This window comes from Aphelocoma coerulescens, chromosome 28 (genome assembly GCF_041296385.1).
Source record: "Aphelocoma coerulescens isolate FSJ_1873_10779 chromosome 28, UR_Acoe_1.0, whole genome shotgun sequence".
Lineage (NCBI taxonomy): Eukaryota > Metazoa > Chordata > Aves > Passeriformes > Corvidae > Aphelocoma > Aphelocoma coerulescens.
In genome coordinates, this window is record NC_091041.1 from 4,158,565 (window position 1) to 4,183,127 (window position 24,563).

The following is a 24,563-nucleotide window of genomic DNA, read 5'->3' on the forward strand; positions in this document are numbered from 1 at the left end:
GGCGCGGCCGCGGCGCCTCCGGGCCGGCACCCGCGCTCGAGCGCCGTCCGCCCGTGAGGGGAACCGAGGTGAGAACGAGCGGCCTGGCACCTCCGTGAGGAGGACCGCGCTCGAGCCTCGTCTGCCCGCTCCGTGAGGGGAACCGAGGTGAGAACGAGCGGCCTGGCACCTCCGTGAGGAGGACCGGGAACGAGCCTTGTCTGCCCGTGAGGGGAACCGAGGTGAGAATGAGCGGCCTGGCACCTCCGTGAGGAGGACCGGGAACGAGCCTCGTCTGCCCGTGAGGGGAACCGAGGTGAGAACGAGCGGCCTGGCACCTCCGTGAGGAGGACCGCGCTCGAGCCTCGTCTGCCCGTGAGGGGAACCGAGGTGAGAATGAGCGGCCTGGCACCTCCGTGAGGAGGACCGCGCTCGAGCCTCGTCTGCCCGTGAGGGGAACCGAGGTGAGAATGAGCGGCCTGGCACCTCCGTGAGGAGGACGGCGCTCGAGCCTCGTCTGCCCGTGAGGGGAACCGAGGTGAGAATGAGCGGCCTGGCACCTCCGTGAGGAGGACCGGGAACGAGCCTCGTCTGCCCGTGAGGGGAACCGAGGTGAGAATGAGCGGCCCGGCACGTCCGTGAGGAGGACCGGGAACGAGCCTCGTCTGCCCGTGAGGGGAACCGAGGTGAGAACGAGCGGCCTGGCACCTCCGTGAGGAGGACCGGGAACGAGCTCCGTCCGCCCGCTCCGTGAGGGGAACCGACACTGAGCCCAGTCTGGGGGTATCTCCGTGAGGGGAACCGAAGTGGGACTTGCAAAATGTGGACTATGTCAAGATCATCTTAAATTAGAATGTTTTTTGATGTAAACGCTTTGTACACTTTCAAACCCAGTCAGCAAGAAAGGAGACCTAATGATAGTCAAGGACATATGGTAACTAACAAGATTTAGGGATGCAGTAAATAAAAACGTTGATGTATGTGTATGTATACATTGATAATTTGGCAAAAGATTCAAGATCTTTATATCCAACAGCTGAACTATCTTCATTATAATACTTAAAATCATGTCTATGGATCAAAAAGACCCTGACCAGATGCAGACCCTTCCCTGACCATGTGGAGAAGTTAGCTAGGGATTGGCTAACTTGTGTGGAAATGACTAAATAATCGAGGGGCTGACCTTGGAAAAAGACTAACTCTGAACCTCTGTAAATAATGGCATGGAAAGTCCAGTGGGGTGTGTTGGATTTGTGCAAACCCACCAAGCATCCAGGCTTGTGCAAATAATCAGTGTCTCTCTCAAGGGTGTAATTATTGGTGTGTTGCACCAATAAATCTGATTTTGTGGACAACAGGACAGAGTTCTGGGGAGAACACCTGGAGATCCAGGCTGCACCCAGAGAAACCAGCCCTATCCCCCCCCACACTTCTTGTTCCACCCCGAACAGAACCATTCCAGATAGTTTTTTCTATGTGAAGATGCCCTGATGAGCAAGCCTGCCCTGGGAACAGATCTTCCACCAGCCAGAGGGAACCAGTGACCCAGAAATAGAGACTTTACAGATCCATGAAAAAGCAGCCTGCCACATGCTGTGCAGCCAGTTCCTCCTTTTTTTGCCTGTTATTTCATCTTTCATACAGCCTGCAGCATCACATTTCTGTTTACATGTATGAGCTATACATGCACACATCTTTTCAGTGTAAAGACCATATCTTTATCAGTGTGGATGGATGGCATGCTAATAACCATTAATTAGAAGTAACATACATCAGCAGATGATGCAGAAGAAAAGGAGTGAGCGGACTTTATGGGTACTACCTCCAGTACAAACTACCATTAGCATTAGTGTATTACAACAATGTGCATTAAGGGAAAATCCTGGCACAGGCTGCCCAGGACAGTGGTGGTCACCATCCATCCCTGTGAGTGTTCAAAAAATGTGTGGATGTGGCACTTGGGGACATGGTATAATGGTGACCTTGGTAGTGCTGCATTAATGGTTGCACTCCATGATCTAAAAGTGCTCTTCCAACCTTTACAATTCTATGACTCTATAAAAAGTGAGAAGGAGGAGGGGTTACCAAATTTCCATCATTTGGTGTTAAATTTTAAAGATGGAAAATGCTACTAACACTTTGCAGTTAATTCACTGTATCTGAAGGCATGAAAAAGCAGGATCCACTGAATTTACCTGCAGCTGAAGGGCACTAATGAGCAGCTATTACTTATTTGGCTAAATCTTGTAACCTGAGTCTTTGTGGTGCACACAGGAGACGGGTGAATGCTGCTGGATAAGAGCCTCAAGCAGCCAGACTAAAGATTTGATGAAATGCTCCTATTATGATACTTTGCAGCCTGTAGCAATTGGTTACCTGATCCTCTGCTGTACCTGAAGCTCATTGTTGCAGCTTTTAATAACAATATCCAGACGACCTATAAAGGTGCCTTTGAGGAAAGAACTGACAAGAGTCAGTACTCCCAGCTCAAAATGGGCAACAAGCAAACCATTTTCACTCAAGAGCAACTGGATGCATATCAGGTATAAAGCAAACTAAAGGGCTGTTTGGACATAACATTGAATAATGGCAAAGGTGGTGTTGGGTTTTTTAAAACAACATCTTTTAAAAATTAATAAGTAGAAGTACTGAATTGCAGCAAAGATTTTAGTAACATAGTTTGATTTCTACATCAAGAGGAAGGGTTATAAAGTACTCCTAGTTGTATGCCAAAAAGAAATCTTTAATAGTTACATATACACTACAATAGAACTCCATTTAAGTCACTGCATGGGAAAAGTTTGGGCTAATGCATGCTAAAAACTGTCATTACATGTTATACCTTTTCTTATTTCATAGGACTGCACATTCTTCACAAGGAAAGAAATTCTGAGGTGAGTCTTCTGTATGCATGTTGTGAGTAAAGGGCAGAGATCACTGTAAAGTCAGATTACATATAGGGTAAGGTATTTAAAAAATAATTTTCAAATGGATTTACTCAAATTTAGAGTGATACCTTGGGGCAATCTGAGCATTTTTGTTGGCTTTTTTCATTCCCAAACCCTGTCCTAAACTGAGTCAGAATTCTAAATTTTGTATTAATGTACTAGTCCTCTTTATTTATTAGAAATAAAAGTAACAAATTACATCTTAGTGGCAGCAACATCCACGTTTCTCTCACATTGTTTTCAGACAGATGCTTCAAAGTATACTGTTATTCTCTGGAACACTTCACTGGTTTATGAAAACATTAATGATTTTGTCAAGTTTTCTTCATGTGTTTTTGTAAATGATTACACTGCTGCTCCAAGATGCATTTTCCCCGAAGCTTTCATATGCCTCACTGAACTCCCTGTTCAATCTCTGGCCAGGGTCTGATAAAGGCAGGATCAGATTCTGTTCAGGTGGGACTGAGAGTCCTCACTGAAAAGATGAACTTGTTCTCCTCTCATAAGGGCTTGGCTGCATGTCCCGTGTAAGCCTTTTCACCTAACAGTTCTATAGTGAAACTTGGTATTTTTTACCAGTTACAGTTATGTTGCTTGTTTTAATAATGGTTCTTCCAACAAAAACATACTAACTGTTACTTAGTGACTGATCTTCATCTAGTAATGGTGCAAAGTGTGAAAAATGAGATGGAAAAGTGAAACACATTGTTCTCAGAAGTCTAAAGAGCCCGTTCAGCCAACAAGCCTTTCTTTCTGTCTCAGGCTGTTTTACAGGTACCGAGATCTGGCCCCGCAGCTCGTTCCCCTTGACTACACTGACAAACCAGCCGTGACACTTCCCTACGAGCTCATTGGCAGCATGCCAGAGCTCAAGGTACTGAGCAGATGACTCCAGTGACACATTTCAGTTTCATCTACCCTTTCTAAATAATTCATCCAGGACTAATTGCTGGGAGGCTGACATAGAAATAAATTTGGGCGATCGAAGTCAAAACTCTTTCTGGAAGCTTCTAGTAATTCCCAGAAAACACCCTGAAACAGCACAAAGGCTAAACAGGGTGTGGTTGGGTCTGCCTCTGACACAGCATTAGACAAGAACTTAAAGGCAGAAAGGGGAGAATTTGCCAAAAAGGCGATTCAACAAAAATAATCTTCCTCCACTTGCCTTACCTGCACTGAAATCAGTAAGTGCTAGTAAGGATGACCTTCCCTTGCCCCTGTGCTCTGTTTCCCAGGACAACCCATTTCGCCAGCGGATAGCAGAAGTGTTCTCAGAGCACGGAGATGGCAATATGACTTTAGATGACTTTTTGGACATGTTTTCTGTGCTAAGTGAAATGGCTCCCAGAGACTTGAAAGCTTATTATGCTTTTAAAATTTATGGTGAGTGAGACATGCGTAAGAAGTAAATGGGGAAATCCTGCAGCTTCATGTAGAGCTGCAAAATCCTCACTGTCACCATAATGATATCTAGTTACCATTTATTTCAATTGCATTTGAATGTTTGTTCTCCCTCTTCTAAAAATTTCTGGTTTTCTTTATCCTTTTGTCTCTGATTTATTTAGGATTAAGATTTACTACAAAATTTACAACTTGAAATTATCGGCAGTTTTCAAGAGCTGATAACATTTAAGAAGTATTTCTGTCTGAGGGGCTGCTTGGAAAAGTATAGCACAGGGGATTTGGCTGCCCATGAATCTGTAGGGTGGATTTGGGAGGGGGAAGGGAGGGAAGCACACTGCAGGCTGTTTTCTCCAAGGACAAATGTAAAGTTTTTTTTTTTAAAGTACCATTTACAGTTACTTTATGATCAGCTAAAGAAAAACAATATATCAAACCAACATAATCTTGCTGGAATGATTTAATGATGGCTAGGTTATGTTTAACCATTAAACTACTTACAATTGTTACCCTTCTGTATGAAAAGGAGAAATTAAGATATTTTTATTTTGGAACTGATTTCTTTTACAAGTAGATAGAAGTAACTTCATTTCCAATTTGAGAGTTCTACTGATAAAAATCCACCACAGCCTTGGAACCAAACCCTTCTATTGGGTCTTGGCAAACAACCATGTAAAATGCTGACCTTTGTCACTTTAAATTGTTTCCTTTGTCAGATTTCAACAATGATGATTACATATGCAAATCAGATCTAGAGAAAACTGTAAACAAATTAACCCGAAATGAACTGACCCCGGAAGAAGTCAGCCTTGTGTGTGAAAAGGTGCTTTACGAGGCAGATGTGGATAATGATGGCAAGCTGTCCTTGGAAGACTTTCAGCATATGATCGTACGAGCTCCAGATTTCCTCAGGTAACATTTGCTTTTAATTTCTAACAAAAAATTCTCTTAGTTTCTTTGTCAGAAGCCTCTGAAATCTGTGTTTACATCTCTTCAGCCTTTGCAGATCACCACTCTTCCCTGGCAGCTTCTAGTAGTTGCCCACTGCAAACACTGCAAAAATTGTTGCTTGAAAAGGCCTGGAGGCTTCTTGACTTGCTTTTGAACCTCCAAAGTACTTTTGACATGACAGAAGGTCCTTGTAACTTAAAGAGTTAGCATTAGCACTTAGGCTGCATTGATAAGTGCATGAGATTTGCTCACTCAATGCTCAACAGTGTCAAGGTGGTTTCTGATGCACATCTGACACAAAACTGCATTTGAATCCTGCATTTATTTAATGTGCCCAGTCTTTGCAAATGCTTTGAAAAATAAAGTTTCCAATTTATAATAGAGTCCTAGAATTAACTGTAGTAAACCCTTTGAAGAGAGTGATAACAGAAGTGATCATGACCTTTTTTTAACAGCACCTTTCATATTCGAATCTGAATCTAGTCAAACATGGGGACGGGAGCACTTCTGGGACTTGCAACAACTATTACTTCACCTGAGATTACCAACCATGAGAGCACAAGCTGAGAGGGGCAAAGAGGAGAACTTCTGGTAACTGAACCAGTCAGAGAACTGTCTTTCGTTTATCTCTTTAAAAGGAATGATTCATTAAGCTCTTCATCAGGATTGTAATTTAGAAAAATGTCTACTCCCCACCCTCAGCTAGAGCAAACCTGGCCTGGACAGTCAGAAGAGAAGTATTTTTATAAAGTTTAGATACCACCAGGTAGTGAAGGAACTTGTACCAAGCTACAACCTCTAAAAATTCACCCAAAAAACGCCTTAACAACTAAAAAAATCCCTTTAGTTTCAAAACTGTAAGTAACTCCTCTGATTATTTATGGTCTTAATAAATGGTCCAGTGAATCAGTTCCTGAAGTGTTCTCCCACAATGCAGGATTTACAATTAAAAAGTCAGCATAGTTTAGAGACAAAAGGGTCCAGCCCAGGTCCTGTCCCTCTCCTCCATTTTCAGAAATCCCTTATTTTCCACACCCACCAGGCTCCCTATAAACAAATGACGAATAGGACTGACAAACTTTTAAGTTTGTAAAATTCTCTTTTCAAAAGAAGTTTATTTATGCAGTGCTCAAGGTCCTGTACAAGAGAGTAAAAACAGACACTGTAATAAACAACAGTTTTGTTTTAATACAAACAAGAAAATCAATGAGAAGTGTTTAAGAAAGCAGTTGTAATGTGGGAAGGGTGGCAGCCAAAAGTGACCATTCGAAAAATACAATTTACAGTTATTTTTACAAATTTTGGGATGCATTAAATTCCCTTCAAAACGAAGTTGTAAGTCCCAACTCACACTCTGTGTAGAGCAGACGATTCCTGCAGAAAGGCTGGAGAGACCAGTTAACCAGGCAGTGACCTTTATTAAGCACAGAAACTCCTGGGATCAGTGAAGCATGGGTCAGGGAGTAAGGCAGCCTCGAACACTCAGCTGCAGTTACCAATCACATTCCTTTGAACACATCTTTAGTTAAGCTAGATACGAAGACACAAGTCAATCATCATTCTTCCCCAAGCCCTACAACTTCTACAAGTCCAAAGGAGTCCATCCTCACACAGCTGTTTGTGCATTCTCCCAGCAAGTCCAAGAGAACAGGAAATCATGGCAGTTTTGAGCTTAATCGTCGGCCAAACACAGCACCCCAATAACCCCTTAGCAATCATCAGGGAGATGATCAGCATCTCACATGAAAGGAGAGACCAAATAATTTTCAGCAGCAGTAAAGAGATTTACAATAATCCATAGGATTTATAAATCTGAGTCTGGAAGTCTGATGTTGGCATAAGGTTCTGATGTCAGGAGACACGAGCTGTGCCTGTCAGCACAGGACACAGACAACACGAGTGTTAATCAAGTGTTAGAACAGCAGTTCCACCATTTATTGACAGATTGACAGATCTCCACCCCAAGGGGTGACGACTGTGCAAAGTACTGCAACCAGCCTCAAAAATAAGGTCAACCACAGAATTCCATGATACTCACTAAAATAAGGAAATTTGAGGACGTGCTCAAAAATGGGTTTGTTTCTGTACAAAACAAATGTTAATCAATTACCTGACACTTCAGTGGTATTTAGACACTGAGAATATGTAGTAAGCACAGTCAGTTTTGCAGACCTACTTAAATTCCTCAGTTTTACAGATTTTGGACCCAATTTTGGATTTTTTCCTCCTTAGTTAAAGAAAGCTCAGACACAAGTAGATTACTGTATGTATCTATGCAGTACCTCTCTGCTAATTGCATTTTCGGCTACATTAATACTTAATAAACACAATAATTGAATGATGTGATGGAAATACACTGTACTTCTCCCAGATTTGATGCCTGTGTTTAGTGACACATAGCTGAAGCCCATAGCTGACACATAGTGACACATAGCCGAAGCCCATGTGCAATGCAGTGTCTTTAACCTTTTCCTCTCTTACACTTGCATTTTAGGTTTCGTGTTGCTCACACAGATTTAATGTCTGTGTAGAGCCTTCATACCCAGAAGTACAGTGATGACTGTGGTCACAGTAACTGTACGAGACTTCCTGAGATCAAGCAATGATGTTCTTCGTAAACCCAACCATTTCAAAGGAAATAATGTTATAATTAGGTACATAAACATATGAAACAACCAGCGTAAGTTTAAACAGAAGGTATTCACATACAAAGAATTCTGAATGCAAGAGGAACTTCAGATTTAGAAAATTAGTGAAAAAACACAATACCATCCTTCAAGCTTTACCCACTTGTAAATGAATATTGTTTGCTTTCCCATCTTGAGATGAGTTATTGATACAGTCCACAGGCAAGAACCAGCATCATGGCAGACCCATAAACCACCAATATTTCCAGTCACTCTGAAAAATAAATCTGGCTCAACATCTGGCTGTATAAAGCACAAGACAGATGCAAGACAATCCACAGTTATTACTAAGCCAGAAGCAAATTGTTACACAGATTAGTTACGTAAGAAATTCAGTCTGTCTTACCACCTCCCCAGCTGTGCCTCAATAATTTCTTGAAGCACACACAAACTCTTTAAAAACATCCTTAGCTCAAGACAGAGGTGCTGCTTGTCCAATCTAAAGGTCTGTGTTAACTCCACCCTGAAGCACATGCTGTCTAGAAGCCTCCTCAGTAACTTAACATTGTTTTATCCTACAAATACATGTGTGTGTAAATCCTCTACTGTGTGTAAATCCACAGCATGTTCATCAAGTCCTCATGCTAAAAAGGCAAAAGTAAACAAAAAACCAAACCATCATAAGGTTCTGTTTACAGGAAAGCTTTAATCAGGACACAGATCATCTGAATGCACCTAAAATGCATTTTTATAAACCAGTAACTTACACAGTGAAATCTTTTTCCATTTTAGAACAGGTAGTATTCCTGTTGGGCCCAACTGTGTGCTGCAGATTTACAAAGTTTAATTGTGAATCCAACAGATCTCTTAACTACAGCAACACTTATTAGCACAACTCTGAGGCCCGGAGTTCAATACCACAAACTTGAAGAAAACAAAACCAGTGAGTAAATTCAACAACTTCAAAATCAACTTTAATTTTACCCTTAAGTGCAGTTGTCAATGTAAACAAAGCATGTTTCAGTTCCAGCAAGCTGCAGGACACAGCTGGTGTCTTCACTGGGGTCAGATACACCCTCACTGCAATCCCCTGACAGCAGCCTCGGAGGATGATGTTCTTACTGGCTCCTTTTGTCAGTCTAATCCAGACTGAGGCTTGCAGCCCCTGACCTGTGAGCAACCACCCACTGAGGAGCTGCACTTGGCTCCTGCATTTCACACATTGGAATGTTCTGGGCTGGGTTTGTGGGAATGAGTAACACAGACTGTTCTCGTGAGGACTGGATGTGCACTGACACACGCTGTGAACAGGCTGTTGCTGCCTGACGGCTGTGGGGATCAATTTCCAGCAGCAAGGCCAGTCTCAGTCTAAAAGAGTCTCTTTTCAGAAAGTGTTCTGATGTGCAATATTTATTTGCATATGTGAGCAAGTGTGCTTGGGAACACACGACCGGGAGCAGTGCAATGCATCTCCTTGTCACGATTTAAAACAACATACTGTGTCTTGATAGATCTGCAGTCATTCCCAGCTGGAGAGTCGTAAAGCCACCCATTGCAAGGTGACAGATTTTGTGTAAGTGTCCCTGCCTGACCTTGGTTCTCCAAGAACAGATGACAGATCATCTGTACAAGACTCACTGTAGCCATCAGCTCTTGTTAAACACATCTAAATGTCTGGAGTACTTAATTAAGCACAGTCAAGTCTAACATGGATAAATTCCCAATGGTAAGGACCCATTCTATTTACAGCACACATTATTTAAAAAAAAATAGAGATTCCTTTGAGGAGAATTTTTTTAAAACTTCAATAGTACTTGTGGATTGTCTAGAGTAACACAACTGAGTAAAAGACAGGCAGACAAAGGAGTTTCTCTGTAGTAGCAAAGAGGTGGAGCTGCAGAAAGCTCCCTCGTACCTCCTGGGAAGGCATCAGCCTGCACTGCTCACCTCGGTGCATTTCTGGGATGGTCTCATGCCACTGTTCTGTGTGCAGCTACACACTGGGTATGCACGTGTGCCATGTATGCACACCTGTACTTCATTAACAGTGGCATTTAAGTTTCTTATTTTGATCATAACTTCATCTTTCTAAACTGGATACGTGACAGATACGAATGAAGACTGAAGTCTGTCAGCAAAGGTGCTACATCCCAGGTCACATGTGATCTGCTCTCCCTCTGCTAGACAATACACATGCCCAGTGGCAATCTGACAAAAATAAACTTGTTTCATCTCCAAAATTGAAGAGTCAGACAACTACCAAAATAAACCATTTCTTATTCAGATGGTCACAAAGTGACAAGGTATGTCGGGAGCACTAAGTCCACAGACAGAGGAAACCTCACTTAGCACAGGCACAATCCAGCTCAGATTAAGGCCATGTCCCTCACAGAAGAACACATCGGAAAAAGCTGCTTTTCTTTTGCTGGTCTTGTGTGATTTTGACTCCCTGGTTGCTGCCTTGTGGGCTATTGCCTTCCTGAAGATGTAAAGAATATCCAGTTACTTGCTTATACTTAACAGATTCTTCCACCCATACTTCATCTGGTCATTCTGTTGAACCAAGCCTGACATACACAAAACCCTTTCTTAAAATCAGCAAGAAGCTTCACTCATTTATCCGAGTTTTACATCAGCCACAACAAAAAAGTGGAGAAGTGCATCTGCAGCTTCTGGCTTCAACCAGCTCCCACTGTGCCCACGCCTCAGCTTCCATCAACTCAAAGACAGCCGAGATTAAAAAAGAATAAATTACAGGGCATGTCTGGCTCTTGCTGAAAGGCCTAAGAATTGTCAGCAAGACCCAAAATATTCCACTGTATCGGCTCATGTCTGGTCACATGAAGGTGGAAAGATCAGTAAGAGTAGAAGGAACCTTCATTAGCTTCATTTCACATTCCTTAAGGAACAATCCGACATCACTATGCATTTATTTGTTGTAAGAAGACAACCCAGTTGTTGCTCAGGATATTCATGCAAAGGTTATCCAAAACCATTCATTCTTTACCTATTCTTAAACAAGTCTGAAGTTTCTACCCTGAAGTATGATGTGTGCCTCCTCTCTCTCTAATTTATATGATTTTCAGACTGCAAGAGTGAGAAGTACCATTAAACTGCTCTACCCCCCACCTGACTTTTGATAAAACAAATAATAGGTAATTTTATTTAGAAAACGTCAACCATTGCAGCTAATTCCTGAAATGCAGAGACAGCCAATGTCAGAGCACAGCTTGACAAACTATAAATACATTTCTAGAACTTTCAGTGATCCTTCATGAAAGAGACCACAATACACTTTTTATATACTGTGAAACACTTCTTGCAATGTGGCTTTTGGTTTGCTTTTTTTTTTTTTTTCCCTATTTAAATTCAGCGTGGATGAAATCGAAGTTACTCACCAACTTCTTGTCCATTTTTGCTTTGATATCTCTTGCAAGAGTGAAAAAGGCCTGTGACAAGTCAAACAGTTCAGTGTTACAGGGTAAATAAGATGTTTTCTAACAGTTTTGTTTAGCAATAAGCTGCCTTCCTAAGTTTCTACATACTATACAAGAACATTAGGCTTTCAGTATTTTTTCCTCTGCTCCAGGTTTTAATGCTCCTTCTCTAGCTCCACAACCTTCTTTCTGAGCTCAAAGCCACAATGGCACCCCCAGCCAGGGTCTGTGCAGCAGGAAAGTGCTTTTAACAACCCATCTGTGGTACCTAACAATAGAATTCTGCATCCCACCAGAACGGGCAACTGTCCACACTGCTGGTTTGCACAAACAGGACAATAAATACAAGAGAAAGGCATCCGTACTTACATTCTCTATGTTTATATTTGCTTTCGCACTGGTCTCCATGAATTTAATCCCAAAACTTGCAGCAAGCTGAACAAAAGCAGACTGCACATTAGTTGAACAATTGCAGGAACAGCTCCAAACACACCCCTGGGCACAGCCTCTGTCCCTCCTGCCACCAGTCACTGGAGTTGGGGATTTGTTCAGGCAGAACAATTTGCAAAAATTAGGAACTAAATTTTGCTGCAATTGGCATCTCACTGCTTTGCTCTGCTCTTTTACACTCTGCACACATTTTAACCAGCTCTTTTTTTTTTTTTTCTTTGTTTCTTGTATAGATACCTCATCAGTCTTGTAACAACCACAGTGCAGAAAAAACCTCTGCCTTGACTAATTAACATCTGACACCAGAAAAGATAATCCCATCCATCTTGTCTCAGTGGCTTTCAGCCAAAAGAGACATCTTCTCCATGTCCAACTCTAGCATCCTTTTAGAAAAATCCCGCTTGTTGCCTTGGATGATTGACAAGAATCCTTAGCATGGGTTCAGCTTTTGATCCCGGTGGGGAAGAGCATTGCCATGAGGGCTTGGGGAATGTTCAGTCATTCCACTCAGGAACACCCCTGTGCTACCATGGCAGCGTGCAGACAATGATCAGTGCAGTTTTTAGACTCTGAAAATCCTAAGTCAAAATACATCAAAGCCAGGGCACATACCTTCTCCCCTTGCTCTCTAGAGACTTGTCTTTTGTCATTTGCATCACATTTGTTCCCCAGGATCATTTTTTCGACATCTGGAGAGGCATGCTGAGACAAACAGACCAGAGACTCAGGCTTGGCTTTCGTGGATGAACATTTTCAGACAGATGAGGCACCCAGTCAGTACCCAACACAGAGATGCCAGCCCCGAGAACCTTCACAGATTTCCAGGGTCCCCCAACCCCTCATCCCAGCATGTGACCTGCACCATGGCAGTTCTTGGATCAGCTGTTGGGGAAGGAAACTGTCACATTAGGTACTCTCAAAAGTACAGGGGCTACAGCCCTCACAATAAATCTCTATCAGACCAAGGTATTCCAGAAGCTATTACTGATTTCCATCCCACTTATCTTCCAAGTACCCTGCAGCACGTGACAAAATGTAATGCTTCTCAAGCAATTAAGCTTCCATTACTTTTAGAGGAAGAAAAAGCACCTTTAACAGTCAGCAATAAGTAAAGAGAGAAATTACCTCTTCAATATTCCTCACCCAGTTCCGAATATTTTCAAAAGACTTTTCATTGGTGATGTCATACACTAACATAATGCCCTAAAGGTTAAAGAAAGAGAGATTGTTTCAGCAGGAGTTAAAGGTTTATCCATAGCAGAGAGGAACAACTCAACAGTGGCTATTTTTAACAACTGGTTCACAGTTAATGGCAGCGAGATAAGGTGTGCAGGACACGTATTTATAGAGCAAAACACGGAGGAAGGTGCCTTCCCAAAGTCCCGTATCACTGCAGCACAGCTCCAGCACTGCCTGGAGCAGGAGCACAGCTGTGAGTGGCAGAGGGCCAGTTGTGAGTGTCCCATGTCAGACCCAGCTGACCTGACCCACGCAGTTGGGTTTATCACAACCCATATCACAGAATCACCAATTTGCTCCTACCATGGCTCCCCTGTAGTAGGCGGTTGTGATGGTCCGGAATCGCTCCTGCCCAGCCGTGTCCCTGGAACAGACAGAACACGGGGCTCACGCAAACCACCACCACCATTAGCTCAAGTTAGTACTACCAAAAGCTTTAAATAAATTTGAACCAGTCTTCAGAGCACTAGAACTACCTTTCAGGTTCTAAGATACCATAAACTACTGAACAGCACAACTGCATAAAAACTTAACCCATCCCCACGCACACCACACAGCCCCAGTATCAAACACCCACTTCAGCAGAGAAGCCTTACCAGATCTGCAGTTTGATTCTCTTGCCATCGAGCTCTATCGTTCTAATTTTAAAGTCAATACCTGAAAGAAGAAGCAATTACTTTACTCAGAGGTCCTGCCGAAAGGCCAAATCTAACGGCAATCCCTTCAATTACGCTGCTCAGTTTCACGTCCTCAGTGCTTCTTCCCCGCTGCTCCCAGCGCAGGCTGGTCCCCAGGGGCTGAGGAGCCGGACGGAGCAGCCCCTCACGGACCCCTCACGGAGCCCCCCGCGACGGCAGCGAACCCGCCCCGCCGGTCCCGCGGCCCGAGCCCGGAGCCGCGGCGGCCGCAGCCGAACCCTCACACGGGACGAGCCGCCGCCGCCGCCGCAGGACCCCCGCTGTGTAGCGCAGCGAGGCGCGGCCCCGGCAGATGCTCACCGATGGTGGAAATGAATGTGGCGTTGAAGGCGTCCTCGGAGAAGCGGAACAGGGCGCAGGTCTTGCCTACGCCCGAGTCGCCGATCAGCAGCAGCTTGAACAGGTAGTCGTAGGTCTTCGCCATGTTTGTGGGCAGCGGCCCCGCCCGCCGCACGCCCATTGGCGAGCCCGGCGGAAGGCGCAGGGAGCCCACACGCCATTGGCGGGCGGCCTTGACCCGGCTGCACGCGGCGCCGCGATTGGCTGCTGGCCCCGGCGCTGCGATTGGCTGCTGGCCCCGCCGCCGGCATCGTCACTTCCTGCTGCGGACGGACGAGGCCGGGCGCTGGCATGGTGACGTCACTCGCGTGCCTGCCCGCACCGTGACGCCACGGCCCCCGAGCAGAGCGGGACAAAAAGCCGCCAGGAGGCCTCGGTACTGTGAGAAACTGTTTAATATGAAACGGCAGGGACGGGTGCCCGCGCAGGTGGCACCACCGCTCGGGTGCAGCTTCTACCGGGGTTTATATAAAAAGACTAACGAACCGTGAGGAAGAGCCACGGGATGGGACGCGCACGGCCCCGGCGCGGCTGGGGCTCCCCGGGATGAGATGGCCCCGAGGGATGCCCAGAGCCTGTCGCGAGGCTGTGCTGGTCATAACTTAATTGGCTTTTCCAGGATGCAGAGAGAGAAAGGAGAGAGCGATGCAGCGATGCAGGCACAGGGCTGGCTCCTGTTGGTTGCTGTCAGCTCTGCGCTTCTCATATACAGTTCAGTTCATTTAGCGTCTGGTCCAGTGTCTGGTGCAAGCCCAAGTTCTCCTCTTTGGCTTGAGCAAGTTTTTCTAGTGAGAAAGAAGAAAACCACAAGATTTAAATCACACTATTTTATAGCCTTTTCTCTTTAAATAGAACCTGGGGTAACTTACCATCATATTTAAGACACCTTTCTATCTGTATCATCAAAATGGGGCCAATTTTTTTAATTGCTGTCCTTTAGGGAGGTTTTTGGACACGTCTCAGGTAATGCGAAAGACCTGTGTTCTAATGTGTCGTTTACAGGACACGTCCTGCTGGGTTTTCCTTGGACTGAGAGGTTTTTAACCAGGCTGGTGGAGCACAAGAAGACGCTGAGTGCACTTAAAGCTTTTTGCCGACGCCCGCATCCCTGGGAATGCTAAAATCCAAGTGTTTGCCAGAGCCAGGTACTGGCCCATCCTGACTGTGTCTTGCCCAACCCTACGTGAGGAGCTGAATGTGTTTTTAGTGTCATCCCCAGTGTATTTGAGGTGATTTTTACAGAAGTAATCCCTGAAAGATGAAGGGTAGAGGTATTGTGTTTTATTGAGCTCAGTTCCCACAGAGGTGGAAGGGTTGCTTGTGGAAGTGGCACAGGAGGGACAGGGATTACAGGCAAGAACAGCTTGAGAAAACACAGTGAGTGGGAGCCCCGTGTGTCTCCACACAGGGGCAGGTCACAAAGAGGTCATGTCGTTGAGGGCATGATCAAGCTCCTCACTGATGGCTTTGTACTTCAGCTTCTGAGCGTAGAGCTCGTCTGTCAGTCCCGAGGGCAGCAGGAACAGGTCAGCAAGAAATGCAGGGAAGAGGCCACAGGAAGAGAGCGGAGACAGGCAAAAGGCAACAGCAGCCAAAGGAATTGGGGAGGAAAACAAAAGAAGAAAACAGAGGCGTACTTGAGTATCAGAAGGAAAGCAAAACACCCACAAAGCTGCTTGGTCAGAAGTTTCACCTATGTGAACTTTTTGTAATCTCACAATTATTTTCCAGTAAGCAGATTAAGTAGGGTTGGGATCTTGAGCCCTTGAGTCCCTCTATCTGTAAGTTGGCCAAAATCGGGTCATTGTTACCAACTTTATGAAAGAAAACGTTTTTTTAGGAGAACTTCCACCACACATGGCAGGTGCCCCGTGGACACATCTCACCCATCTACCAATATGCCTGACAAGTGCTGCTGTTCTTTCCCAATAAAATCCACCACCCACTCCTAGAATTTGTTCTCTGATTTGAAACTGACCACTTTTAAAGAAACTTGAGTCATTCCATACCTTCCAGGTCATCAATAGATTTTTCCAGTTTGGCAACAGTTCTCTCTGCAAATTCTGCACGAGTTTCAGCCTAAAAAAAGTTGAAATAGCATCACTGGATGCTCCTAAAAAAATTATGCCCAAAGACAGTTTGGGGGATGGCCAAACTTACTTCTTTCAGCTTGTCAGAGAGAATCTTGATTTCTTCTTCATATTTATCTTCTTTTTCCGAGTACTGTGAAAACAATAAACACTCTCCAAGGGAAGTTGTAGCAACAATGATAAAAGTTTATGAAACTGACCTATTCATAACCACTTTTCCTTTTACAACAGATGTAAACACCATTTCCGTGCTTTTCTCCTCTCCCCCAGACCTTCAGTCTTGTTTTGGCAGAACTGATGGAGTGGTACCCCACAAGCAGGCAGGTAAAACCTCTCATTTGCTTTGTATTTCTGGTTTATGTCTATGAATTCTATTTACAAGGTTTGGCTTTGCCCGTATCCTTTAGTTTACTGAAAGAACCAACCTTTTCAGACTGAGCTTCCAAAGATTTCAGGTTGTTTGTGACGTTCTTTAACTCCTCTTCAAGGTCACTACATTTACTGTGAGGGGAAAATAAAGTATGAATTACTAGTGTGCCTGTTATGATTTGGAGGAGTCTAAGAAATACAAGGGACAAGTGTACAAACAAGCTTTTTTACAAGTACTAACTACATGCCTGCCTACCAGGAGATTTTTCTAATGAAATGTAGTGTTGACCTTTACTGTATTCTAAAAAGTTACTCACACTTCAGACACCTCTGCACGCTCCTCAGCTCTTTCCAGTTCACCCTCCAAAATAACCAGTTTACGGGCAACCTGTAAAAAGACAACAGCTGTATCAGGCCAGTCTGCAGTTCACAGAATCACACCACGGCTTGGGTTGGGAAGGACCTCAAAAATCATCTCGTTCCATCCCCTGCCACAGGCAGGGACACCTTCCTTAGACATTTTCAAAAAGCACTCGGAAGTACTACGTTCCTGCTTCCTTTGCAATAAGGAAATTAGGTTAAAGCATAACCCACAGATGTAACAGCCCTCCCCATGCAGTTAGATTTTGCAGTATTTTTAGCATTAGGTACCTAAGATGCTGCAAATCACTATTAAAATTCCTCCTTGTTGGGAATGTTCCAAGGTTGAAGCATCACCCACTGCCAATTGAACAAAGAGGGACTAAACTGAAGAGTAACGTTATTGTTCATGGCTCTCCTGTATGTTTAACCATTTCCTTCTCCCTTTTACCTCCTCATATTTGCGGTCGGCTTCTTCAGCAATGTGCTTGGCTTCCTTCAACTGCATTTCCTGAATTTCCATTTTCTCTTCATCTTTCATTGCTCTGTTCTCAATAACCTTCATTCCTCTGCAGAAGTCAAAGTATGTTTAATGTAGAAGCATTTTAGCACTTGTAGCTCAACTTCACAAAGTGGAATTCAGTATTTGTAACTGAAAAGCGGCCCATTATGACCATCATGTTTGTCAAGGCTAACACAATTACCCAGCCAAGCTTGTAAAATGTTCCAAGTCTCTGACTTGCTGTCCACATTAGTACATGCAGATACTAAATTACACAGAAAGTATTTTATTCATATACATTCATTTTTTAACCAACAGAAAATAAAAAGGAACATACCTCTCACTCTCATCTGCTGCTTTCTCAGCCTCCTCCAGTTTCTGCAGGGCTGTGGCCAGTCGTTCCTGGGCACGATCCAGTTCCTCTTCCACAAGCTGGATGCGTCTGTTCAGAGCTGCCACCTCACCTTCAGCCTGTGTGAAACAGCCACCCAGAACTGGGGTTACAGAGGCCACTTGCTGCTGGCAAATGTTCCCAGCTAATCAGTTTCCTTAAAACTGCAACAGCACCTCCCTGGGACATGCAGGGGAGCTCAGGGGCCCTTCTGCTTCTGATTTTTTTGTTTGCTTAAACTGTGGCATCTCAGGAATGTTAAGGTATGGAGTGTGTGCTTGTCCTTTCCTTTTTTAATGATACTTATCATTCCTGCCACACAAAAAAGGACTACAGGACTGCGAATGGATCGGGGTATTTTTGGAGCACTTCACAGGGCTGCAGCTATCCAAAGTTAAAAAATGAACTGTTTCCACGATGGCTTAGTTCCAAGACCTTCACCATTGATTTCTCTGCCCTTGGTTTCATCCAGTGACACCCTGCCACAGCTCACTGTGAAGTCTGAGCCAGTTCCTGATCCATCCTGGCTCCCGAGCCTGCAAACACTGTAGAATCTACGCCGTCAGCTGGGCACAGACAGTGGCCTCAGCATGGCAGAGTCAGGCTTTTTTTGGGACAAAATTAGGTATGTTCTTAAAATAAGTTCACTTTGCTTCCTGCAGTACTTAAGGAATTAGGCAGGATGTATTTCTTAATAATAAGATCTGTTTGTGTATTATTGAATACACTGCACAGTAATTGGAACACTATTAATGTAAAAAAACCAGACTAGCTAATAAATGGAAGAGACTGCTAGGAGAAATGCTCCATACAGACAACGTGGACAAATTGGTGTCCATAAATATGTGTTTATTAACACATGGCTCCTTTAATTGCTTGTTTTTGAAGGAAAATAAAGCCCCACTTCATTAACTGCCAGGTTTGTGCACTTTATTGTCCCCACATCCGAGGAGGATTGCCATATACAAGATTAACTTTTTTTCTTTCCAAACACTTTTACGGGATATAGACCCTGGAAGGGCGACTGTTTTATGCTTTATGTTAGAACACTTGGAAGAAAATAAGTGTTTTGCTGCAATTTAGCAGATTTGGTCACTGACCACTCCTAAGCTAGAGAAAGTGGTTTCCATTCACGTCTGAGCCATCTTGGAAAGGAGTTCAGTGGCTACTCCAAATGGAAGCTGACCCAGGATTCCTCTAGTCATAAATTATCCAGTATTTCATCTGTTTTTACCCAGTGCTGTGTTTAACTTCCCAATTTATACACAAGGCATCGATCATGTAAAAAACTGGCATCTGTTCTGTGGCAGCAACTCCTTCCACTAGACAGGGTACTTTTAAGTCACATTTTAATTCAGCAGGATTCCAAAGCTATGAAGCCGGGGCCACTGGGAATCTGGGGTGAGCCTGGCTCCACCTCTCCCAGCAGCAGCCCGCAGTCCTTATACGGTAAAACTAACTCGCTGACATGTGATAAAATAGCAGGAAGATGCCGGGAAGGCTGATCGCACACAAATCTAAGTGAAACCAGCTGTCCAACCCCGGGAGAGCCGCACGCTAGCGGAGAATTCGCATTTCTCTGTGAAAACCAGGAGGTTAAAGTTATTTTTCAGCAGTTCGGACATTTCCCAGCTGTGCTGAAACCAGCGGTGCGGCGCCGAGAGGCGGGAACTCCCCGCTCCGTGTCATGCGGCGCTTTTCCCTCATTAAACAGCCATTTCCTACTGAACTCGGTACCGCTCCCCGGTGCCGATCGGTGCTCGAGCGCCTTTTCCGCAGGGATGGGCCCCAAAGCGCGGTAAGCAGCGGGCGCCGGGGCCGAGCCGCCGCCGCGCCCGGTTCCCCCGCGGGACGGGACCGGACGGGGCGGGCGCGGCGCTGCGGCAGCGCCGGCGGCTCCCGCGGGGTGCAGCGGAGCAGCGCGGGGACAGCCGAGGGATGGAGGTAGCCGGCGGCCAAGCCATCATCCCGCAGCAGGGAAAGCCGGGCACGCCCCAGCGAGAGAGAGCCAGAGACAGGAAGGAAGGAGCAGCCCGGGAGAGAGCGACCGAGAGAGGCGAGCAGGCAGCCCGGGCGGTCTCACTTTCTCCCGCAGGTCCCGTTCCAGGTCCAGCTCCCGCTGGAGGACCTGGGCGCGATCCTCCGCCTCATCCGCCTGTTGCTGCAGGCACTGGATCTTCCTCTTGACGGCTTCCAGGGAGCTCGGCGCGGCCATGGGCGCGGACGGCGGGCTGGGCGCGGAGCTGCTGCACGTGGCGGGCCGCGCCTTTCAATGGCCCGGTGACGTCACGCGGCCGGAGGCGGGGCGGTGACGCAGCGCTGAGGCGGCGGCGGCGCGGGCAGGGCCGGCCCGGGGGGATGCGGCCCCGGGGCCGCCACAGCCGCGCCCCGGCCGGACCGGGGGGATCCGGGGGGATCCGGGGCCGCCACGGCCGCGCCCCGGCCGGCCCGGGGGGATCCGGGGGGATCCGGGGCCGCCACAGCCGCGCCCCGGCCGGACCGGGGGGATCCGGGGGGGTCCGGGGCCGCCACGGCCGCGCCCCGGCCGGCCCGGGGGGATGCGGCCCCGGCAGCCGCGCTCCGCGGGCCCCCCCGGCATCACAAGGGGAGGTTTTCACGCTGCTGCTGGGCCCTGCCCGCGCTTCGTCGCTGCCACAACGGAGCGCGGTGTGGTGGGGAGCCTGGACGGGTCTTTAACCCTGCCGTGGGGATGAAGGGAAAGGGCATCCTTATGCCACGGCATAGTTCTGCTGCCGTCCCATTTTCCTTCAAAAGTCACCATTTTGTTGACTTCTATTAAAGGAGATTTCTCGTTTCCTAAAGAATTTCCATCCATTTTGGGGGAGGGGGAAGGCCCCCCAGGGTCCCTTCAGGGGGTCCCACCAGGTACCCATCGAGCCTCAGGTGGTGCCGGCTCCCGGGGGCAGGTGAGTGTGCCATGGTCTCGGTGCAGAACAGCCCCGCTCCCTTTAGCAGAGGGGAGAGGAGATTAAAACCCTGCACCGTAACCCTGCCTTTCTATCCCCCGGCAAAATGCATATGATCACTGAAGTGCATAGAAAATACACAGGGCAGAGTTACAGGCAAGTGTTAGCCATGGATACGTACATCAGTGGCCTTCTTCTCAGCCTGCTCCAGTTTTTCCTGGGCATCTTTGAGAGCCTCTGAGTACTTATCCAGCTCATCTTCAGTTCCTTTTAACTTCTTCTGCAGAGCTACCAGCTCATCCTCTACCTTTCAAGAGAAAGAAATCCCAAAGTGAGCATACTGTTGTAGTATCAGTTACAGTTTAATATGATAAAACTACTCTTTTCTATCAGTTTTAACCCAATATAGCACACAAAAAGTCACAAAAGACCATATCAAAGTTCTGCTGGTGAGAGTAGTCTGAGAATGACTGGTAGCCAGTCATTTCCCTAGTTGCCAGGGAAAGATCATTAAAAACGTGTCATCCTTGAACAACATTCCCTGCCAGCACACACACAGGATCTGGTTTAATACAGAACTTGGTATAAGCCCTTTTTCACCTCATTCTTATTTTGGACTCCCTGCAGCAGTTTTGCAGCGTAATTATAGATGTTTTTAAATTATGTCCTTGTGTTTCTTCTAACTCTATTACCTGGTGATTTTTCAGGAAACTGTTCAACTCCTGTACAGCTGGAAAAAAAAATAGTGGTCCTTCCTTAAGGATCTTTGTGCGTGGTTCAGGACACTTCAACCCAAATGAGATAACTCTGGATGTGGGAGGGAACAGGGCTGGCCTTGCTATAGGTGGGACTCGGTGACCTCGGGAGGTCCCTCCCAACCTGGACTATTCTCTAACTGTGGCCCAACACGATATGCTTCATTACGGGATGAGGCTCAGACTCCTCCATACCATATAAATCCATATTGTTCACTAGAATGGTGCTATTTATAACCTGCTGGGAGACTGTTTAATGACAAACTGTCTCATGCTCCCTGAAGAATTCACGTTATCAAAGGCTTGCTGCTGATAAGGGTGGGCCTGCAAACCCATCTGCTCCATTCTTCCATTTGCAACACAAAACAGCTCAGTCTGTTGAGACACTGATTTATCCATTTAGCTGCAGCTTCACAGAAATTTACTCTATCAAAATAGGTTGTGTTTTGCTGTACTTCCTTAATTTTAGTTTCACTGATAGTTTTAAAGACATTTTTGGTAGTGCTATTCTGGAATGTTGTTATATTGCAGAGAGTAACCAGATAGTGTGAGAGAACTGCAAACCTTGCTTGGATGTTCTAACAGGGACAGTGAGCAGCATGAAGCTGATGCTGGCTTTGTGTATGAATATTAAAATCACTATTTGAGTGCTGTGCCCACATTAAAAAAAAAAAGCTGAAAATTTTGAGACAATTCAGAAAAGAGGAGTAAGATCAAAGATTTATTTTTCTAAAGAAGAAGAAATATTAGGCCAGATGAATGCTTGTAACATATTAGAGCAGTGTGGAAGATGTAGAAGCAGCCAAATTTAGAGAACATAAAAAGGAAAGATGTGGTACTTTTACAAGAAGTGCTGTAAAAACTTGAGTGTAGTCAGCTAACATTTCAAGATCATTCTGGAAATACTAAAGCCCAAATAGGAGACAGACACCCAGAATAAAAACAGTGGAAAGCAAAAGAATATGAAAATGTTATCATTAGAATTCAGTTAAAAGAAAAGCATTCAAATTAAGGTATTTTTCATTATTCTTGGCAAAAAAATAGAACATATTTCCTATTGAGTCTGGGCTGACACCTCTAAGGGGCACTCTCTGCACCAAGAACTTGAAGTGAACTTTATTAATTCGCTTCAAGGAGAGGCTTAATTAATGTTTAGACACAGCCGAGTCTATTAGGACTAGTCCTACAGGTGTCAAGGTTTACAGCTTTGATTTTAAGTATGTGAAGGCCTTTTGCATGGAATCAAAGCATGAGAAAATTAGGACAATTATGTAAGATTCAAGAAAACTTAGACAAAGTACTGTTAATAATCTGTGGATGATATTAATTTTGGAAAGACTGAGATGGCTGAGAAGTTACAGCCTAGTCCTGGCTGTACAAGCATAACAAAAAAGCAAAAAACTTCAAAAGAAGATTAACAGAAAACTGACTTCAAATTACTTTGCTTTCTGAATCAGAACATTGCCACACAGTATTTTGTTACATTTATTTCCACAGCACACACACAACCACTGATTTTATTTCCACTTACCTGCTTGCATTTGTCCTCAGCTGCCTTCTTATCCGTCTCAGCCTGTTCTGCTCTGTCGATGGCATTCTCCTTGTCTAATTTCAACATCTGCATCTTTTTCTTGATAGCTTCCATTCTTGCTCAAGGATAGGCTTGATCTGTCACGCAGCTAAAAGAATCTGATGAGTAAAATTTTAGATTTTTAACAGCTTGGACAAAGAAAGAAGTTGTACCCAAGCAAGTCACAGGCAAAATGAGCTACAAGTGGTTGTAGAGAGCTTTAAACCCAGAGCCCCCTGGACAAAACCCAGATCTACTGGCCTCTTCTCCGGTGTTCCATCCACAGCCTTTCTAAGGAATGAGCTGGAACAGATTCACTGGAGGAATCTTCACCACTCCATCTCCTTATTTGGGTCCTGTTTTCTTAAAGAGAAAACTGTTTCCATTTTTAAGCTTCTGACAGAAGCAAAAGTGTTGACATATGAACACATGCTTGAAGAAAAGCTGATTAGCTCCCCTTTGTGTGTGCAGAGCAATTAACAAACCCAGCAGATCTGTGGGGATGGCCTGCCTTCCTGGAATAATGGCATAAGGCTAATGAAGGGAAGGATCTCTTTAGATCACCCCAAAATAAATCCATACATAAAATAAATAAATAATTAAAAAAAAAAATCTATGCTTAAGAGGTAGCTAAATTTAAGTTATAAAAAGATGCAGGATATGAGACAGCAGAGGTTTTTGCTGTAAAAATAAGCACTGGTGTTAAGGAACTAGCTATAATGTGTGATAGTATAACACATAACAGAGCTCAAATTTAGATGCCAAGTTCAGGCTCAAGGCAAACTCAGTGAGTCTGAATGCCTGTCCTTGAAATTTCCCTCACTAAATACTTGGGGAACTGAACAACACCTGAAGTTGCTGTCTGATGAGCACCGTAAATTATTCTTTCTGCTGTGTGAGGGAGTCACCTTCACTCTGTCAGGGAAAAGCAGGCTCAGGAGTAGCTCCACTGACAGAGGACACCAAGCAGAGCATCCAACAGCCCCAGAACAAGCTCTGCTTCCTTTTGCAGCTCTATTAAACACATCCCCAAAATCATTCCACCCCTTCACATGCTCTTGCTGAGCCTCACAGCCCAACACTGCCTTGTCCTGACTGCTCTGATGTACAGCACCTTCCAGGGCAGCCTGACAGCACTTTCTGACTTTGCTATCCTGGGACCTGCATAGAGCCATGGAATATCCTGAGATGGGTCCCACAGGAATCATCGTGTCCAACCCCTGGCCCTGCACAGACACCCCAGCAATCCCACCCTGTGGGAGTTGCCTGAGAGTGTTGCCCAAACACTCCTGGAGCTCTGCAGCCTTGTGGTGTGACTGTTCCCTGGGGAATATGTCTAGTGCCCAACCACTCTCTGGGGGAAGAACCTTTTCTTGATATCCAGCCTTCACATTTCCCCAGTTCTTTCCCCAGTCCAGGTGCTGTTGATCACACGATGCCCCTTCCCTGCTCAGCTCTGCCGTGCTCTGCTCCCTGCAGCCCTGTGCTCCTTCCTGGGTCACTCACAGTCTGAACTCCCTGCACAACCCT

The 24,563-nt window shown here is 45.3% G+C and overlaps 3 protein-coding genes and 1 long non-coding RNA gene across 13 annotated transcripts; 2 read left to right on the top strand and 2 right to left on the bottom strand.

Annotated features, from left to right (window-relative positions):
• The first annotated feature begins 14 nt into the window (after positions 1 to 14).
• On the top strand, positions 15 to 9,469 carry CIB3 (calcium and integrin binding family member 3). 6 transcript variants are annotated; one of them, XM_068997408.1, is made up of 7 exons: positions 15 to 147; positions 2,338 to 2,522; positions 2,839 to 2,873; positions 3,690 to 3,801; positions 4,163 to 4,310; positions 5,045 to 5,240; positions 5,735 to 9,469. In XM_068997408.1, exons 2-7 carry the CDS (start codon positions 2,472 to 2,474, stop codon positions 5,754 to 5,756), a joined length of 564 nt encoding a protein of 187 aa, XP_068853509.1. In that variant the 5' UTR covers positions 15 to 147; positions 2,338 to 2,471; the 3' UTR covers positions 5,757 to 9,469. The 6 variants fall into 6 exon arrangements, with proteins under 6 accessions (XP_068853509.1, XP_068853505.1, XP_068853507.1 ...); XM_068997406.1 differs by lacking the exon at positions 15 to 147 and adding an exon at positions 562 to 665 and having other exon boundaries at positions 2,254 to 2,522; XM_068997407.1 differs by lacking the exon at positions 15 to 147 and adding an exon at positions 588 to 665.
• Positions 6,359 to 14,429, bottom strand: RAB8A (RAB8A, member RAS oncogene family). Of its 2 annotated transcripts, none has more exons than XM_068997403.1 (8): positions 14,031 to 14,429; positions 13,629 to 13,689; positions 13,336 to 13,396; positions 12,919 to 12,996; positions 12,406 to 12,495; positions 11,713 to 11,778; positions 11,305 to 11,355; positions 6,359 to 7,150 (listed from the first exon to the last, which is right to left on the bottom strand). In XM_068997403.1, the coding sequence occupies exons 1-8, from the start codon at positions 14,188 to 14,190 to the stop codon at positions 7,046 to 7,048; spliced, it is 672 nt and encodes a 223-aa protein (XP_068853504.1). In that variant the 5' UTR covers positions 14,191 to 14,429; the 3' UTR covers positions 6,359 to 7,045. The 2 variants fall into 2 exon arrangements, with proteins under 2 accessions (XP_068853504.1, XP_068853503.1); XM_068997402.1 differs by lacking the exon at positions 6,359 to 7,150 and adding an exon at positions 8,588 to 10,385 and having other exon boundaries at positions 14,031 to 14,425.
• Positions 14,430 to 14,446: 17 nt separating this feature from the next.
• Positions 14,447 to 23,244, bottom strand: TPM4 (tropomyosin 4). 4 transcript variants are annotated; one of them, XM_068997399.1, is made up of 9 exons: positions 22,995 to 23,244; positions 20,890 to 21,015; positions 17,728 to 17,861; positions 17,340 to 17,457; positions 16,846 to 16,916; positions 16,585 to 16,660; positions 16,230 to 16,292; positions 16,079 to 16,148; positions 14,447 to 14,854 (listed from the first exon to the last, which is right to left on the bottom strand). In XM_068997399.1, exons 1-9 carry the CDS (start codon positions 23,106 to 23,108, stop codon positions 14,772 to 14,774), a joined length of 855 nt encoding a protein of 284 aa, XP_068853500.1. In that variant the 5' UTR covers positions 23,109 to 23,244; the 3' UTR covers positions 14,447 to 14,771. The 4 variants fall into 4 exon arrangements, with proteins under 4 accessions (XP_068853500.1, XP_068853502.1, XP_068853499.1 ...); XM_068997398.1 differs by lacking the exon at positions 14,447 to 14,854 and adding an exon at positions 15,336 to 15,567 and having other exon boundaries at positions 22,995 to 23,242; XM_068997401.1 differs by lacking the exons at positions 20,890 to 21,015; positions 22,995 to 23,244 and adding an exon at positions 19,865 to 20,015.
• LOC138099849 (uncharacterized) lies at positions 14,861 to 16,483 on the top strand. The gene is made up of 2 exons (XR_011146773.1): positions 14,861 to 15,214; positions 16,391 to 16,483. It is a non-coding gene; the product is annotated as an uncharacterized lncRNA (long non-coding RNA).
• Positions 23,245 to 24,563: the final 1,319 nt, after the last annotated feature.

Coding starts and splice junctions, on each gene's coding strand:
- CIB3 (XM_068997404.1), top strand. CDS start 833: ATGTTTTTTGATGTAAACGCTTTGTACACTTTCAAACCCAGTCAGCAA. Junction 2,874..3,689: donor ACAAGGAAAGAAATTCTGAG/GTGAGTCTTCTG, acceptor TTTCTGTCTCAG/GCTGTTTTACAGGTACCGAG. Junction 4,311..5,044: donor TTATGCTTTTAAAATTTATG/GTGAGTGAGACA, acceptor TTCCTTTGTCAG/ATTTCAACAATGATGATTAC.
- RAB8A (XM_068997403.1), bottom strand. CDS start 14,190: ATGGGCGTGCGGCGGGCGGGGCCGCTGCCCACAAACATGGCGAAGACC. Junction 12,997..13,335: donor CCTACTACAGGGGAGCCATG/GTAGGAGCAAAT, acceptor TTTAACCTTTAG/GGCATTATGTTAGTGTATGA. Junction 11,356..11,712: donor CAAATATAAACATAGAGAAT/GTAAGTACGGAT, acceptor GACTTGTCACAG/GCCTTTTTCACTCTTGCAAG.
- TPM4 (XM_068997399.1), bottom strand. CDS start 23,108: ATGGAAGCTATCAAGAAAAAGATGCAGATGTTGAAATTAGACAAGGAG. Junction 16,661..16,845: donor CGTGCAGAGGTGTCTGAAGT/GTGAGTAACTTT, acceptor TTCCCCTCACAG/TAAATGTAGTGACCTTGAAG. Junction 16,293..16,584: donor TGGAAGCTCAGTCTGAAAAG/GTTGGTTCTTTC, acceptor TTGTTTTCACAG/TACTCGGAAAAAGAAGATAA.